General features: G+C 37.3%; 1 protein-coding gene across 1 annotated transcript in view; it reads right to left on the bottom strand.

Moving 5' to 3' along the window:
• The window catches only part of MTHFD1L (methylenetetrahydrofolate dehydrogenase (NADP+ dependent) 1 like), a 193,368-nt gene that overhangs the window by 126,878 nt on the left and 48,694 nt on the right, over positions 1 to 17,796 (bottom strand). Inside the window, exons 9-13 of the mRNA XM_036769181.1 lie at positions 16,599 to 16,681; positions 14,814 to 14,911; positions 12,437 to 12,610; positions 2,015 to 2,151; positions 1,324 to 1,370 (exon numbers count right to left, since the gene is read on the bottom strand). Coding sequence (XP_036625076.1) covers positions 1,324 to 1,370; positions 2,015 to 2,151; positions 12,437 to 12,610; positions 14,814 to 14,911; positions 16,599 to 16,681 — 539 coding nt within the window. The remainder of the gene's footprint in view (positions 1 to 1,323; positions 1,371 to 2,014; positions 2,152 to 12,436; positions 12,611 to 14,813; positions 14,912 to 16,598; positions 16,682 to 17,796) is intronic.

Raw genomic sequence — 17,796 nt, forward strand, 5'->3', positions numbered from 1 at the left:
AGGCATTTCTGTAATTACAAATTCTTAAAGCTGAATAAGCAAAAACGAATTGAAGTTAATAAATGTACATATTACATTTTATGTATCAATAGATTATTATATTTAATTAATATTTATATATTTATACATTATATAAAATTTATGTATTTATGTATCTGAAATTATAAATATAAATTTATAAGAAGGAATAAATGCATATTTACCCCCCATGTGAAAAAAGAAAAAAAGGAATTTTTAGGTACACTTGTCTTTACACTTTAGCTTCATACTCCAAATAAGGGAATACTGACAAACTAAGACACTGATTTAAAATGTAGAAATTTTATTTTTCTTATTCTAAGCTATTATACTTTCATTAAAAAAAGTTCTAAGGGAGTTTGAATTTGAAGTAAGTGATACCATGGCCTAAGTCATTTTCAATTCATTGTTTTCTAATTCACTGTTAATTTTTTTTTTACATTCACATTTACTTTCCCTCCCAATTAATTAATTTTTAGTTTTCAGCATTCATTTCCATAAGTTTCAACTTTTCTACCCCTCCCTCTGCAAGATGGCATGCAATCTGATAAGGGCTCTACACATACATTCCTATTAAACCCATTTTCACATTAGTCATGTTGCATAGAAGAATTAGAATGAATGGGAGAAACCATGATAAAGAAAAAACAAAACAAAACAAAAAAAGAAAATAGTCTGCTTCACTCTGCATCCTGACTCCATATTTCTGTCTCTGGATATGGATGGAATTTTCTATCATGAGTCCACTGGAAATATTTTAGCTCTTTACATTGCTGAGATAGAGTAAGTCTGTCAAAATCAGTCCTCGCACACTGTGGCTGTTACTGTGTACAATATTCTCCTAGTTCTGCTCACTTCATTCAGCATAAGTTTGTATAAGTCTTTCCAGGTTTTTCTGAAGTCCACCTGTTCATCATTTTTGGGGACTCAATTATTTTTGGATTAGAGAGTAATTTACTTCCCAAAGGGCAGGAAAAATATGCACTAATAATTTTGACAAAAGAGAGGAGTGTAAGGAGAACTATTGTAATTGTTCAGTTGTTTCAGTCCTGTCTGACTCTTCACGATCTCATTTGGGATTTCCTTCTCTGGCTCATTCTACAGATGAAGAAACTAAGGCAAACAAGATTAAGCGATTTGCCCAGGGTCACACAAGTAGTAAGTGTCTGTGGCAAGATCTCAGGTCTTCCTGACTCCAGGCCCACTGCTCTATCCACTGCACCACCTAGATGCCCCTGGAGGTAATGAGGAAGGGGAAAATGTTAAGGCACCAATACACAATGTGGTCTCCCTTTGTGCTCTTACCTCTTCCATGGGGATGACCTGAGCATATCCACCACCTGCAGCTCCACCTGTATAATGCAGTAAAAATTTTAACAAATCCTATAATAGCTGGCATAGGATTATTATCAAAAATTATTTATCACCCTGATGAATGGAACTGTACATGATGTTAAAGTAAATGAGTTACAAACTTAACCTGGCACTGTGCTGAGCACTGTACAAATATTACCTTATTTGTCAGGTTGGTAATATTATCTCCATTTTACAGTTGAGGAAACTGAGGCAAATAGAAAATAAGTGACTTGCCCAGGGTCACATAGATAGTGTCTAAGGTCTGATGTGAATTTAGGTTTTCCTGACTCCAGGCTCAGCTTTTCACCCACTGTGTTACCTAGCTGCCTCTTAAAAAGGCAAGAGATGAAGTGATCAAAGATATTCAGAAATCCACACTAAAACAAGGCAGGACAAGAAGTATTTATAGCCCATATAAGTGCAGCACTCAAGTACATTAGCTACAATAGGCAAAAGAACCACATGGTATTTTCTTATGAATTTCACTATTACATTCATGTGTTTAAAATGCATACGGCCTGGAATTAAATATAGCACAGTATGAAATTTGTCACTTTTCATTATTATCAAGAAGAAAAAGCCATCTGTTTCTCAAGTGAAGAGAAGATGAGATGCTGCATGTATTTATAGGATAAAATACCTTTAACACCAAAAGTAGGTCCTTGTGAAGGCTGCCTCAGACAAGCAAAGGAATTAATGTGCAGGTGTGCAGTCAGTGCTTGAACAAGCCCAACGGTGACTGTGCTTTTGCCTTCTCCCAGTGGCGTAGGGGTGATCCTTATACAAAAACAAACACAAATACTCAATTAACTCAAAGTAACCATAACCAGGTGGGATCCAATGCTGGCAGAGGACACATCATTCCAGGTACTCATTTCTTGGACTCTGCTAGGACCACTGAAATTTGATCTTCTAAGGATCAATCTAACAATGCCCTCTTTACTCATCACTTTTACAGTTTTTTTAATGCAATCAGCAACAAGTAACTGTTCCTAAGATGAAGTTTATAAACAGGAGTTAAAAGAGCATTCTCAGTTTAATGCATGAAATACTTTTTTCTCTTCCCAGACTTCACTATTCATTGAACTTGCTAAAGACAGACATCTTAAAATACTTATGTATTTATATTTGCGAGATCTTTACCATTTACCCAGCAACCAAACGAAAGCTGCCACATCATTTAAACCTGCCCACACCACTCAGTCTTCTTAGATAAAACCGGGACATTTTTTGGTTATACAGCGTATACCCTGGCACTTCACATGTAACTTATTTGTTGAATGAATGAATGACAAGATGCAGAAGCAAAGGATAATAAATGCCAAAAGACATGTCACATTAGAGTACTCTGACTGGTATATTCTATTAATAACTTCTATTACGTATAAGCCTTGGGACCTGAGAAATAGAAAGGGGATGACGAAGAAGGATGAAGACTCAGGTGATTCCTGGGTTCCTGAGATTCTGACAGATCAAATGAGATACCATATATAAAGTATTTGTAAAACCTTAAAGCACTATATAAATGTTAGTAACTGCTTATTATTACTATTGACAGAGAACACAGCTGAAATGATTCTGAAAGATTACTCACATTATTGTATAATGTGACAAATGAAGAGTTTGAGAGAGAATTTCTGGGTAATCATTTTATCAGTTATAGCTAGTGAATAATTAATAAAAGGATGGCCATATAGCTGTATTTTGTAAACGAAAGACAGATCCCGGAGGCCTACTGATGCTTACAATTGGTTGGAAGAATAGATATTCTCAACAGACTGCAACCAACTCTGGTTAACAATTAATGAATATTATAATGAGAGGCAGACCTATTCTAATGAAGGGCTGGGGGACTTGACTTTGATTTTGTCATTCGTAATTCCAGACCACTGCCAGTCCTCAATCCAGACAAAGGATCTACCACCCACCCAAGCCTGAGTAGAACACAATGGATTTCCCAAGTTGGGTGGGGTCCACAAGAGGAAAATGTTAAATCCAATCTCATTATCAACCCTATTCTTGAGGAGTTGATTTGACCTAAAAGAGAATGAGAAAATAGGAAGGGGAAAAAATCTCCTCAATAGTAACTGGTTATTAATATAAGATAGAAATAATAATTTCTCTCAATAGTTATTGTATATATGTGTCTATGCAATCCACCTTAAAGTCTCTAAGAGCCACTTGGGTCGGACTGTGCCCTAATTATCTTAGCTGAATGAATGAATGAACTCATTGTTGGAAAGTGTTTTGTGACTTAGTAGGCACTGAATAAAATGGTTGCTTATAAATAAATGAAGATATATCTAAACCAAGGTAATTTCAGATAAGATTGGCAAGATTAATACAAACTCTGAGGTACACAAAGCCCTGTGTTTTTGGCTAATGAATAGATTAACAGAGAATGAAAGAACTACTTCTTACAGGCTTGAATTTAGGAATGGCCAACTCTTGCTAGATAGTTGCTAGAAAGAAAAGAATAGGGAATTGACAGATTGTTTTTAAGACAATACCATTTAAACATCCATTGGAATGATAACATGAAGCCTAAGAATTTTAAACTGAATTCCAAACTGTGTCTGTAATCAGCAGACAGAGGAAGAGACTTTGGGGAACTGGCTGCCTACTGCTCCACCTCTGGGTAAGCCCCATTATACTGATGAGCTAAAGACTCACAGACCACCATAGCAAATAGGCTTTCTTTCACCCCAGAGAATCCACTGGCAACAGTCATTTGGCCAATGAAACTATCCGAGTGCTCCTGAGAATTCTGAAGAATTTCAAAACTAAGGATGTTGACAAAATATCCACATCCACATCTGTTTATGTGGCAAATTCTGGAATCATGTCAACACCTGCAACCAGAAGGATAATCAAATCACAGTTCTTCTGTCTTCCTTGTTGCCTGCCCTTCCAGGAGTGACCCAAGGAATTCTGAATTCCTGCTCATTCACAGCCTTCTTGCAAAAACACATAAAGGAAAAGATGGTGGAGTTTAAAATTCTTGAGTTCATATTTGTGAGGTCTGCAAGTGGAATATGTGCTTTATTTCAGCTATGCGGCATTAAGCATTACATTTTTCATTCCCAAGGAAATATTAGTATACTTGCCTAAGGGAGCCAAAAAGGGACACGCCTAGTTAGTGACCTCCTCAAAACTTGGACTAAAAAAGACAATTCTTAATTAGAAACATATTACTTCCCAGGTTTTTTGGGGCTATTTTTTTTGCCATTGTTATTACAATTCAGCAAAAGTATGAAAGTAGCAAAAACAAAAATGCCTTATATTAAGTGAAATGATGAATGATGTTCATCATCATCAGGAAATGTACTGAAAAATAAATATCTGCTCATTCTTTACATGAATATTTAGTATCAAAATCTAGTTTGATTTTTTACAAATGAGGAGTTTATATTTAATCCTTTCATCCTTACTTTAGTTTAGTTACAAACCAGGTTATTATAAGACATATTACATAAAATAATGATCAATATTATTATATTGTACAAATCAGGTTAACTAAGGAACTCTTGATCATGCTAGCTCAGGGTCTATCCTGTTGGGATGCCTCATTGTGACCTTGGATAGCTATATATCCTGGTTGGCCCTATCAATGTAGAAAGCCTCTGAGAAGGTGATTGGTGACAGACTGTGTCTGTTGTCCAACAAGCAGCCTGGCTTTCAGAACTCCCCATCAGACTGGCCGTGTGATGCCATAGCACACCTCAAAGTTAAGAAGTGGTTTTTGTGGGGATGTAGAAAATGCCCATACTGATAAAACTGCAAGTCCCTAAAGCACAGAAGAAAGTCTAACTTTAAAGTATCATAGGATCACAGCTTTAGAGCTAGAAGGCTCTTCGTTCAACGTTTACAGATGAGGAAACTGAGGCTGAGAGAATTACTTGCCTAAGCTCACATAGCAACAAAGCATTTATTTAAAACCTAAGAGGCAGAGCCAGTGCACTGGAGTCAGGAGGATCTGAGTTCAAATCTGCCTCAGACACTTGATATGTACTAGCGGTGTGACCCTGGGCAAGTCTCTTAACTCCACTGCCTCGCCAAAAACCAAAACAAATAAAAGGTAATTTAGGATATCATCTTTCATTTCCTGATCAGTTCCCAAGATGTAACAATGTCTTGTTGTGGACAACCTAAAAACCAAAACACAGTGGTCATACTCTAATTTGGAATTAGCATAGTTCTTAGACTCAATTTTACTTTACTGTTTCCAAGAAAACAGGGTTCTGCTCAAATTAATGTGTAAGACAGCAGGGGAAAGGAGATACTGAACTTATTAAATACTTTGAAGTATTTGAAAAAAACAAGTAGAATGTTAATTATAAAGTATTCTTAACAGTTCATTAAAGCAGATCCCCAATATCCTCTTTCTAATACTTTGTTCAAATGGTACATGGTCACTGTTTAAACAAATACATCCTAAAGATGCTATTAGTCTTTTTGCTAATCCTATTCGTATAAATTAATTAATTTTCTAAGAGACACCTAAAACTAAAAATTGAGGGAGTTGTTTTGGTAACCCTTTAAACAAAGTAAAGAGTCCCATTTATTTATTTACTTATTCAGAGAATTCTTGCTATATACTTTTTTACAAGGCCTAATAAAAGTTCAAATCGGCTGTCTAAATTAATTACAAATTTTCAATATTTTATATTATACTCAATTTGACATGAGCCAGAGCAGATCCTTCCAAAGCAATTTTCCATTAAATCACAGACACTCAGGAAACTTTCTTTTAGGATGAATTAAGTTTACATCACCAGGCATTCTCTCAAGAACTGGTCTTTAAGGAAGAAAACCAACCACCTGTACAGTCTCCATAAAGGCCCTAGCATTCAGTGCCCTTTACATTTGCATTTCTCTTCTAACACTCAGAAGTTCAATCTAAGTATAAAAAGTTCAAAGATTCCTGGGAGTAGGTCTATTATCTAAACACAGCTGTTGTACTCTGCAGACAACAGAAAGCCAAGTGGCCTGACAGAAATAAAACTCAACAGAGAATAGCTACAGGAAAGCTACAAAGAGAGCTCTCAGGGCAGGATCAGTACAAATACCAAAACAAATGACTAAAAAACCAAAAAGTTTAGTCAAATCAGTTATTTGGCAGCAATTTAAGGGGGGGAAGAGTAGAATAATGAGGGTTTAATTATCTAACTGGGAAAAGCCCCCACTGATTGGTGTTAAACAAAACAAAACAAAAACCTAAGTAGGTGGCAGAGTGGATAGAGCACTGGGCCAGGAGTTAGGAAGTTCAAATTCTGCCACTTAACTCAATGTGTAACCTTGACCTTAACTGGTTTGCCTCAGTTTCCCCATGGGGAAAATGGGAATAACATCTGTCTTTCAGGGTTGTGAGGAAAAAAAAGGGAAGATAATATTGGTTCTTAAGTGTTCTGTAAACCTTAAAGCTCCATATAAATCCTGGCTATTAGAAAGAAACCTAAGTGAAGTTCTTCTGTTAATGCAATCATCATGAGTAAATATGTCATTACATGCAATGGACATTATGTATGGTATAAATACTCACACACACATATCTACCACGTACACAATGCATGCATGTATATACTAATGCATACTATATATATCACATATATAGTGCAAGTATATGTAAATCGATACACTTCTATTCATATCTATACACACCCATTGTATGTATGCATGTATGTGTGTGTCTGTACAGAATCCTCCCCTCCTTTCCCCTCATCTCACTATATATATATATTTATATGCATATGTGATAAATTAAATGCTATTTATATCCCATAATATCCTATTTATCAACTAGCCCACAGATATATGTATCTCCCCCTTTTCTCTCTCACACCCCCCCACCCTACATGTGCACATGAGCAGTGTGTGTGCGCACACACATGCAAGATGCGAGATGTAAACACACATGCAAGATGAGAGAAAAGAAGGTGGAGACACATGGGGATCAAGAGGTTGTTCCCAAGCTGAGGCAGGCCCCCGGCTAAGAGGACCTAGACAAAACACATGCCTTCTCAGGTAACTCTCTAAAATTGTGAGTTACAAAGGGGCTAACCTAGGAGGTTCCCTATCAGTAAATCACAGGTGCAGCTCCTAATACACACACACACACACACACACACGCACGCACGCACGCACGCACGCATGCACGCATGCACGCGTGTGCTACAATATGGGTCTAGCTCTCAAACCAAATTCCTTCTTGTTAAAGTAACTGGGAAAATATGTAAAACTCAAGAGCCCTTAAGATTCTGTTGGCATATTTCCCTGAACAATTCTCAGTGCTTTTCATTTTGTCAGGCAAAGAAAATAAAGAGATGTGTAGGTGTAAATACCATGAGATGTGGAGCTGATAAAATACAGATGATCCTGACTGAACGAGAAAGTCTAAAGTTTAATCTGTTCACCATTGAGGTTATTTGTACTATGGTTTCTTAGAGAAATAACTCATTGTTGTAAAATTCAATAATAACATTTCTTAAAAATGCAAGTGAATTTAAGACCACTGAAGAGTATTTAAATAGTTGTACCTTCAATTTTTAAACTACTGAATGAAATAAGCATTACTTCATGGCAGGGGAGAGATAGATGAAACAAAATGTTAGTAATGATTCATAACAACTAATTTTTCCACTAATGATCTGTCAGAAACCAAACAATCATATTACTACACACAAGGCAGCTAGGTGGTGCAGTGGTTAAGAGTGTTGGATCAGGAATCAGGAAGACTTCTTTTCCCAAGTTCAAATCTGGCCTCAGATACTCAGAACTAGTTGTGTCATCCCAGGCAAGTTACTTAACCCTGTTTGCCTTAGTTTCCTTATCTGTAAAATGAGCTGGAGAAAGAAAGGGCAAACCACTCCAGTATCTTTGCCAAGAAAACCCCAAATGGGGTCACAAAGCATCAAACAGGACTGAAAAATGACTGAACACCAAAAATTACTATATATCTTTGATGCCCTTGTAAAACAGGACATCTGTTAAACCAACCTGGAAGACACTTTAAAATGTCCAGCTAAGAAGAATTATAAATTGTGATGCAGTTTATTCAGTTGCTCTATACCACCCCCAACCCCCCGCCCCAGCCATTGTGGTGTCTCTAGTCAATTCTAACAATAAGGCTATAATTTATAATTTTTTTTTAAAAAAGCAAAACCTAAAGAGTCCATGGCAGAGGAAAACCATATCTTCAAAGCTATCTGTCGTAATGCCCTTTAATATGCTGGATGTTTAATTTGTAGGTTTTGAAGGTTTCCTTTGGGGAAGGCAGCTAAGGCCACAAATAATAAAAAAGGAGAGAAGTGGCTCTCTTGGGGTTAAACACATTCAATCAGGTTTAAGTTTCACTTATACACACACACACATATGTAGCTCTTTTGTTATGTAACAGAATACCGGCAGTGGTACAAGCCAGGTACTATGCTCTAAGTAGTGGCTACATCTCTCTTCATCTTGGGGAAACATGAGTGACTGATGCTTTGTGAGCCACGGTCTATGCTATGACCACCCTGTGAGGCAGGGGCTACTGAGGGCTTACAGTTTTTCTCACAGGAGGACCTCAAATCTGATGACTGAGTGTCACTATTACCTGTGTGAGAGCTTCATGGGCTAGCCTGTAACTCTGATGGTAGCTATCACAGAAACCCAGTCGGATGCCAGGTTGCTTTTACATTTTATAGCTTTCAAATCTACTCAAACATTTACCTACTCTGAGAAAGGCACTATACTAGGTGCTGGGGATAGAAACAGCACATATATCATAGGAAAAGCAGAAATCCTGCTGTCAAGGGGCAGCTAGGTGGCACAGTGAGTAGAACACTGGCCCTGGAGTCAGGAGGACCTGAATTCAAATCCGGCCTCAGACAGTTGACACACTTACTACCTGTGTGACTTTGGGCAAGTCACTTAACTCCAACTGCCCTGCCTTCCCCCCTCAAAAAAAAATCCTGCTATCAAATAAGGCAGTAACATCAAAGAGAAAAGACAACTGAACAAGTAATTACGATATAAAGGAGGGTAAGTTAAGTAAATGAAAGAGTGAGATAAGTACGAGGGAGGGGTCTGAACAAAGTGCTATGAAAAGTGTAATGATGAAGTGACTTCATCTGGGGAGGGAGGATGAGGGAAGGTCTCATACAGGTAACACCTGAATGATGTTTAGAAGGAAGGGTAAGACTTCAACAGAAGGGTATGAGATGAGAGGAAGAAGAGAGGGGTTATATTTATGTTCCATATTAGAGGTGGAAAGAGTAAGGGAGGTTACAAAAATGAGATTAATAGGTTATGCCTAAAAAGGTAGATGAAAAAATATTATCACTGTGTGGCTAGTCTGATGGGGAGTTCTGAAAGCCAAGCTGTTTCTTAGACAGCTGATATATCTATCATCAGCCACATTCACAAAAGCTTTCTAGATTGGGAGGACCAACCAGGACATAGACACTTTGGGTACAGCTTTTTAGAATCCAAGGTCACAATGAGACATCCTAACAGGACAGATGTTAAGCTAGCATAATCAGAGATAGGCTGTATACCTTACATATAGTGTAACTATAGAGTAAGTTATAATGTAAATACATACATTCTGTCTTATTGTCCAAATGTTTCATATGTATGCCTGATGACAGGCCTCAAGATAACAAATGAAGATTGACTGAAGGAGCAAGGGAATCTTTAGCCTGGAGAAGGGCTAACATTTATATCTCATTTTAGCTTTCCATAATATTTCATTTGATCTTTACAAATGTACCTGCAATTATTATCCTCATTTTAAAGATGAGGAAACTGCAAGAGAGGCTAAGTAATTTGCTTAGTTAATTTGCACTTAAAACTGATCTGCAAATCAATGTTTAATAATACAGTTATCCCTTCCATATCTTGACTTTCCCTACTTGTGGCTTCAATATGTCATGGGTCGGCATAAGAAATTACATGGGAATTTTTTGGGAGTATGCAGAAGCTGCAGACGATAGGCAAAGGCCAGCAGATGAGAGAGAAAAATACTTAACCCAAATTTTACAACGAGGTACTGTAAACACCTCATAAAAGAAAAAAATCAGACATCTACTCTGGTACAAAGGGAAGGCCAAAAAATTTTACCCAGATTTTATAGATCATGGGTGCATCACATCCCTAAACCCACAATGACGTGGAAGGGATAACTGTATTAGTAACTCAAATGTAAATAGTTACAGTGGTCATATACTTGACAGGTAACCAAATACAATAGGATGCCAACACTTTTGGGATAGCCTGTAAACACAGTAGACAATGTAAACTATATCATTCTCCCTTTACAAAAGAGCACCTCAGGTTCAAAGATAACAGTTAGCTAATAAGAGGTTATGGCAGTCGTGGTCCTTCCTTCTGAAAGAGGACCAAAATGACATCATCATATTGGAGTCAAAGTACTGTGTACCTGACTGTGGCTGATCAGACCAATATGAGCCCACAGGTTGGGCACAAGTAATTCACGTGAACATTTAGGGTGGATTCTCTAAATCTGTGTATCTCACATTTCTTTTGAGCTGCTTCAATTCTGCTTTGCTCATAGAACACAGGACCTTCTCTGATGAGGGCACGCCATGCTGGATGGTCCTGGGCCAATGTCTCACATGTCACACAATTAAATCCACAGTTAAGAGAAACCTTGAGAGTGTCCTTGTAACATTTTTTTCTGACTATCATGTGAGGGCTTGCCTCATGTGAATTCTCCGTAAAAGCGTATGTTTGGCATTTGAACTATGTGGCCAGCCCATCAGAGTTGCACTCTCTGCAACAGAATTTGAATGCTTAGCAGTTTAGTTTGAGAAAGGTAATAAGAGATAGCCAGGTTTTGAAACAGGCTCATCTGATTGCAAGTCTAATGCTCTTTCTACTAGTCTCTCAGTTAGCATGTACTAATGACTGGGGCATAAAAATAGCTTCATTTTATAAAATGGAAAATCAGGAGGGTATTAGTTGAAGGAAGATTCTCTCTATGCAACATATGAATGATATATCGGCTCTTCTTTTAGACTATTTAAAATAACTAGACAGTACAAAATACCTGAGAATATATCTGCCAATACACACACAGGAACTATATGAACATAAACCACTTTAGGGTAATATTTATTGTTCATGGGTAGGTAATGCCAGTATAATAAAAAAGTGACAATTTTACCTAACTAATCTATTTATGTAATGCCATCCCAATTAAATTACTAAAAAAATCTTAATGCATTAGAAAAAATAATAACAAGGTTCATTTGGAAGAACAAAAGGTCAGGAACTTCAAAGAAACCAGGGGAAAAAAGATGTAAAGGAGGTCAATTTGGTAGTATCAAACCTTAATCTGTATTATAAGGGAGCATTGTTGATTACTTTAAATTAAAATTTTCTTGTACAAATAAAACCTATGTAGACAAGAACAAGGAACGCAGACAATTGGGAAAAAAAACTTTCATAGACAGTCTCTCTCAGACAGGGTGTGACTGGGTCAGAATATTGCTGTGGTATAGGAAATGATGAGCTGGTTGACATTTATAGATATCTATATCTATCTATATCCATGCTTAAGTAGTCGGGTGGGGGAATAGGGAGGGGAAAAATAAAGTAAAAAAGTACACAGTAGAGAACAAAAGAAAACCTGTAAGGAAGCAAAGAAAAGCTAGAGAGCTTGGAAAACAATGTGTAGTATTTATTATACAGGTTTTTTTTTGAAATAGAAATATATTGTTTTATGTTGAATCCTCTCTTATGTTCTCCTATGTACATGGCAATTTTTCTCTTTTCTTATTTTGTATTCAAATTTAAAATAAAATTAAAACCTTAAAAATTCATAATTCAACAACAAATATTGCTTACTCTTTACAAAACACTGCATGAGATATATGGTCTGTATCTGAATAACCCATTCTCCTAGCAAATGAAACGAACAAAGCATTACATCATTTGAAAATGAAAATACAAACGTAGAGTGGATTTGAGTTACAGAGAGGGCAAAGAGAAGTGATAAAGTGGGATACTATTTTGAGGACAAGATGATTCTAAAAAGAAGGGTTAAACATGGCCTTACCCAGCAACTAAGATGTATTTTCCATCTGCTTGATCCTTTAGCCTCTCTAGCAGAGACAAGCGTACTTTGGCTTTGCTTTGGCCGTAGATTTCAATTTCATCTGCAAGCAATCCTATCTCCTTGGCAAGGACATCAACAGCTTTTGGAGTCTGTCCTCTGGAAATCTCAATATCACTGGAAGAAAAAAACAAATAGAAGACAAGGGACTTCTCAGCTTAGGTGGTCGACAACAGAGCACAAAAACAAGAATTAGGCCATCAATCAAACTAATATAACCTGTTTGTTCAGGGCTTTCCCCCAGAGTAAAAATGATTAAAGCTTAAGAAAGTATTGGTCTGTTTGTGTTTTGTTTTTTAAAGAAAAGCAACACATTGGTCTTTTTAGAATGGAGGATATACTCATGTTACCACACCCCCTACCCACAAAAAAAAAACCAAAAACCTATATGCCCAGTGTATTATTTATATCAATGTATGCCCTGAAGGATGCCTAAATCTGTGGGTATAGTTGGGTCTTTTTGTGTTCTTAAATCATTCACATATCAAAAATTACATAATGTTTTTATGATGGTCCAGGCACATGCATCCCTTCAAAGAATACAAAAGTGGAATTTCATTTTACTTGGGGACCATTTGCTTCCTTCTTCCTACATGTATTATCTCCTCTGAGTAGAATGTGAGATTTCTGAGAGCAAGAATTGTCTTACTTTTCCATTTGGATCCCCAATGCTTAGCATGGTGCTTTGTCCTTCATTCTAAATCCAAAAACATGTTTCGAAACAATTTGTTAACTGTATAACTCAGATAGATAGAGGCAGCAGGGCAGAGTGGATAGAGGGCAACTCTCTGAGTCACCAAAGCCTATGCTTCAAGTCTGGCCTCTGACATGTATTTGCTGTTTAACTCCAGACAAGTCACTTAATGTCACAACACTCTCAGGAAACTTCAAGATTATAAGGATTGTAAATTTAGAAGAGACTTTTAACAGCCCAACCCCCTCCTTTTACAGATGAGGAAACTGAGGCTGATAAAGTTTAAGTGATTTTCCTAGGATCACTCATGCAGTAAGGGACAAAAAGGTGGGACCCTTGTTCTCCGATATGTACTGCACTGGGTTTCTGAAGGCAGCAGAGTTTGTAGAACATTTACCAGAGAGTGTTGGTAGAGGGAGTTTTTACATTTGGTGTTCCATATAGCAATGAAATCTCAGGTCACAGACACAAATAACGAGTAGTTAACTCTGAAACAAAATAACCTAGTGACCAACTTCATATTCAGTAAATCTGAGTTTGGACTGTGCCCAGAGAATCAAATCTATATCTGTATAACACAGTGACATTCTGCCAGTGTTACACTATACAGCATCTATGGTTTCCTAGTGTGCTGCAGAGCCTGTTCCAGACAGGTAGTGAGTTCCTCTTCTCTCATTCTGCCATTCCTAGAGCCACAGGCAAGTTTGCCATCTAGCCAACACCAAACCTTATCCTCCACCATGGCTTCCCCAGGCCGTATGATTATTTCAGTGAAGGATATGAAGCCAGACATATCCCACCGGTGGTCTGCTGCATGGTACGCATGTGGAGGGAGTGGGATCAGTGTAGACGATAGAGGACAAACTCACCCACCGAAGCAGAAAAAGATAGAATGATACACAAGGAGCAAAAAGTCTAGAATGAGTTCCACAGACCTACGATGAATGGACAAGTAAGGCAACACATGTCTCTCCGTGGACCTAATCACGTTCCTAGGGTGCTTTTATCTTCCTACTTCTTCCTTTTTGCCCTCTCTGATTCTAGTAATCTAAGTCAGTAAGGCAGAAATTCACAATTCTTTAAGGATTATCTTCTGACTCACTAAAAGATTCATGCTAACTTCATTTTAATTTTTTTTTATGACCTAAACATTATGTCTCAATATGTTTTGGTTTCAGTGGCAGGGCAAGCCCAATTTTGCAAATCAAACTAATGTATCTTTAAAAAAAATTCTATTTCCCAAAGGTTAATACAGAGATTTAGGGGTACATATTGATTGACTAGGGATAATCCAGCTTAACTCTACTATAACACTCAGGGAAGAACTCTATTTTTTTATAAACCTACTACCTACAACAGGTAAAATGGCTTTCCACTAGAAATGCAACACATTTTAAAACAGGAAGCTCACAATCCTAAGGTACTGAGGTTAAGATTACAGAAACTTTTGAACTACTGAGAAAGACTAACTTGGCTACTTTACTTATGAAGAAAAGACAAATGTTGTAAGGTAAATAGAGGAAATAAATGGTTGGCTACCAAATCACATCTCTTATAAGCCATTTCACCAAGAAAACACTGGGCAACTGTATACCTGATATCATAATAATGCAGACATCCTTTTACCTGGGTACTGGTGAGAGTGGCTGAAGCTTCAAACTTCGGAGCTTCCACCTCCTGTACTGCTGCTCCCGAAGCCACCTCCTCCCACTGTTAACCACATTCTTGAAGAAAGAAATAGAAAAAAGAAGTCTTGTATTTTAAAAATTAGAAGTTATACTTAAACACAAAGAATGCGAGAACAGACAATCACAGAGGCTAAAATATCACATTAATATAGTGTTTTCCTCTTAGCAACTCTCTGAGGTAGATAAAAATTAGTTTAAACACTAAAAGGTAGAGCTTCATACAACATCTTTAGACTTTGTGGGATTTGGTGGGGTAAGGGAGTAGGTAGGGTAAGATGTTTAAAAACACAAAACTGGAGAATTTGTGCCCTAAAACTTAAATGGGGAAGGCAAAAGACAATGAGCAAGCTGCTTTCAATGCAATTATTCCATATTTAGTTTGTCAGCACTATATATTGAGTATATATACACTATATATAACTCTCCCTCCCTACATCCCAAAACCTGGGGTTTGTGTGGAGAGCACCTTTGTTTCATCCTTTATTTTCTAGGAAGCTTTTCCTGACCCCCTAGAGTTGTAGGAACATAAAACTATCCAGGTAGTAATCAGGGGGGCTTCAGTTGAGGTTTGACAGAAGCTAAGGAGTTAAGTTTTACACAAAGATAGGGAACTGCTTGGCTGGAACTTCAAAGGGTGAAAAATAGGATAACAACAATGGGTTCTTTCAGTCTACAAATCTCCTCCCTTTCAATCTCTCAACCTCTGTCCAGTTAATCACCACTATCTCACATAACAGTTTCAGTAAAACTGTATTCTCGTGAAGCAAACTAAGTATAATAAACCACGACAAATCAGACTTGGTCAAATGCTTCACCATCCTTGTTGTCAGGATATGTTTTCTTCTAAGACGGAGGTAGGCTAGTTATGTTCCAAGATCAGGAGGTATCTCGCAGGCAAGCCCCACCCAGGCCTCCTCTGGTATCCATCAAATACCAGGGATACTTCTCGCAAGCAGGGTAGACACCATGTGGAGGATGTACACGGGATGACTAGAACTACGATTCTTAAGGAGAGGGGTGATCTGAACCCCAGAGGACGTATGCCCATGTCTATGTCTTTCTTTTAGAATAATGGAATATTTGGCTGGCAAAACGTAAAAGGTTTTACAGGTACAAGAAAATTCATTTGTGAACAAAACCTTGATAGGGGTAAAAATACATAAAAAGGAAGCTACATTGGCCTCTTTTAACTTATCCAAGTATAATAGTTACATTTAAATTATTCTTGATTTTCTAACACCCATAATGCACCCCCTCCCATTAGTAAAACACAAGGTTGTGATAAGTGGCCAACATAGTTCACGGCTAATATGTTTATCTGTATAGATGTACAGCACACGCTGCCACAATACACCTGGCCCATTTTTTAATACCTACACCTCTAGAACAGTAGTGTTTACTATATACAGTATATGCAAAGTCACAAGGAATGTTACTAAAAGCACACGCTACTACTGTTTTTATAAAGATTTGGAGTGTTCAATAATAGTATTGTAATATTTTGTGGCTTAAAATCTTCATCTGCTTAAGGTTCTTGTAAAGAAAACAAATGAGTCACATTTTGTTTCTATAGCAGTTATCCATTCCATTTAGGTCTCAGGTTTCTTCCCTTGTAAAGAATGTCACTGCCAATTACTGGGAACACAATATCGACAACAAAGAAGAGGCATTCTGCTCCTCATCCAACATGGAACCCAATGAACGGCCTGAGAGGCAAACAAACCTGGATCCTCAGAGCTGCTGCAAGGAGACCTACATCATCTTCTACAGTTAGGCCACCGAATTGAACACCATATTCATGCTTCCCTGTAGAATGTTAGGGAAGAGACATCATGAATGAATAATCCTTAAGAAAGGTAGTCACAGGCATAATCAATTCTGGGGACAGGTTATATCAGGTCATCAGACAAGGGGTCAGAATTCAGGCCTCTTCCAACACAATATTACTCAAATTCTTAACACGAAACAAATAGAAACAGTGGCATCTGTTATCGTGTATAACTCTTCTTCTATCAACTAAATAAAGTATATAAATTATACAGAATTTAATAACACTAAAACCTCATGACAGAGAAATACAGTCCATTCCTTCATTAAGCAAATTTCTTTTAGCATAATCCAGAGTATTATAATTAAAACTGTTCATTTAAGATTTAATTAAATTAGGGATACAGCTGATTGCTCAAAACAATAAAGGCAAGACTTTTACTGTAACAAAAATAATTCAAGTGAAAACTCTAAAAGAGTGACCTATACCCTCCAGAGTGAAATTCTTCAATTGGAATGACTCCCTCGACTTGGAATTTCTGTCCTATCAGAAGCTGCTTTGTTCATTACTGGATAGTGTAAATAAACTAAGAGATTGTGCTCTAGAATACAAAGCAAAGCACCCTCTTCAGTAACACCCAAAAGAAAAAAAAAATAAAAAGGAAGAGGTCAGAGGGCTTAGTGAATGGAGGACAGGTTGCTTTGAGAATCTCAACTTGAATCTCCTCTCACAAAACTGACCTGTCTTATTTTTCCTTCAAAGCAGAAAATAATATAAAACTATTAAACTTAGGGGCCTTCTGACAAAAAAAAAAAAGCAGGCTATACCTACTCTACTTTTTTTCCTTTGAAGCTTTAAAAACTCTTTCTCTAAATATGTGTGTGTAAATAAAATTAATTTAGATCACCCTCTCCCCTTGTGGATTTTCTAAATTTCCACGATACCATGCTCTACAGTCTCCTCTGCCTCTCTGACCATTCTTCTCAGACTCCTTGGCTGGTTGGTTCTTCATATGTCATGCCCAATAACCACTGGTTCCCCGCAAGGGACACATTTCCCACATTAGAATATAAGGTCTCCCATGTGAAAACATGAATTCCTTGAGAGTAAGGATTGTTTTTACCTTTGTTTCCCTGGTGTTTAGCATAGGGCT

The sequence above is a fragment of the Trichosurus vulpecula genome, chromosome 7, assembly GCF_011100635.1.
Source record: "Trichosurus vulpecula isolate mTriVul1 chromosome 7, mTriVul1.pri, whole genome shotgun sequence".
In the NCBI taxonomy this organism is placed as follows: Eukaryota; Metazoa; Chordata; class Mammalia; order Diprotodontia; family Phalangeridae; genus Trichosurus; species Trichosurus vulpecula.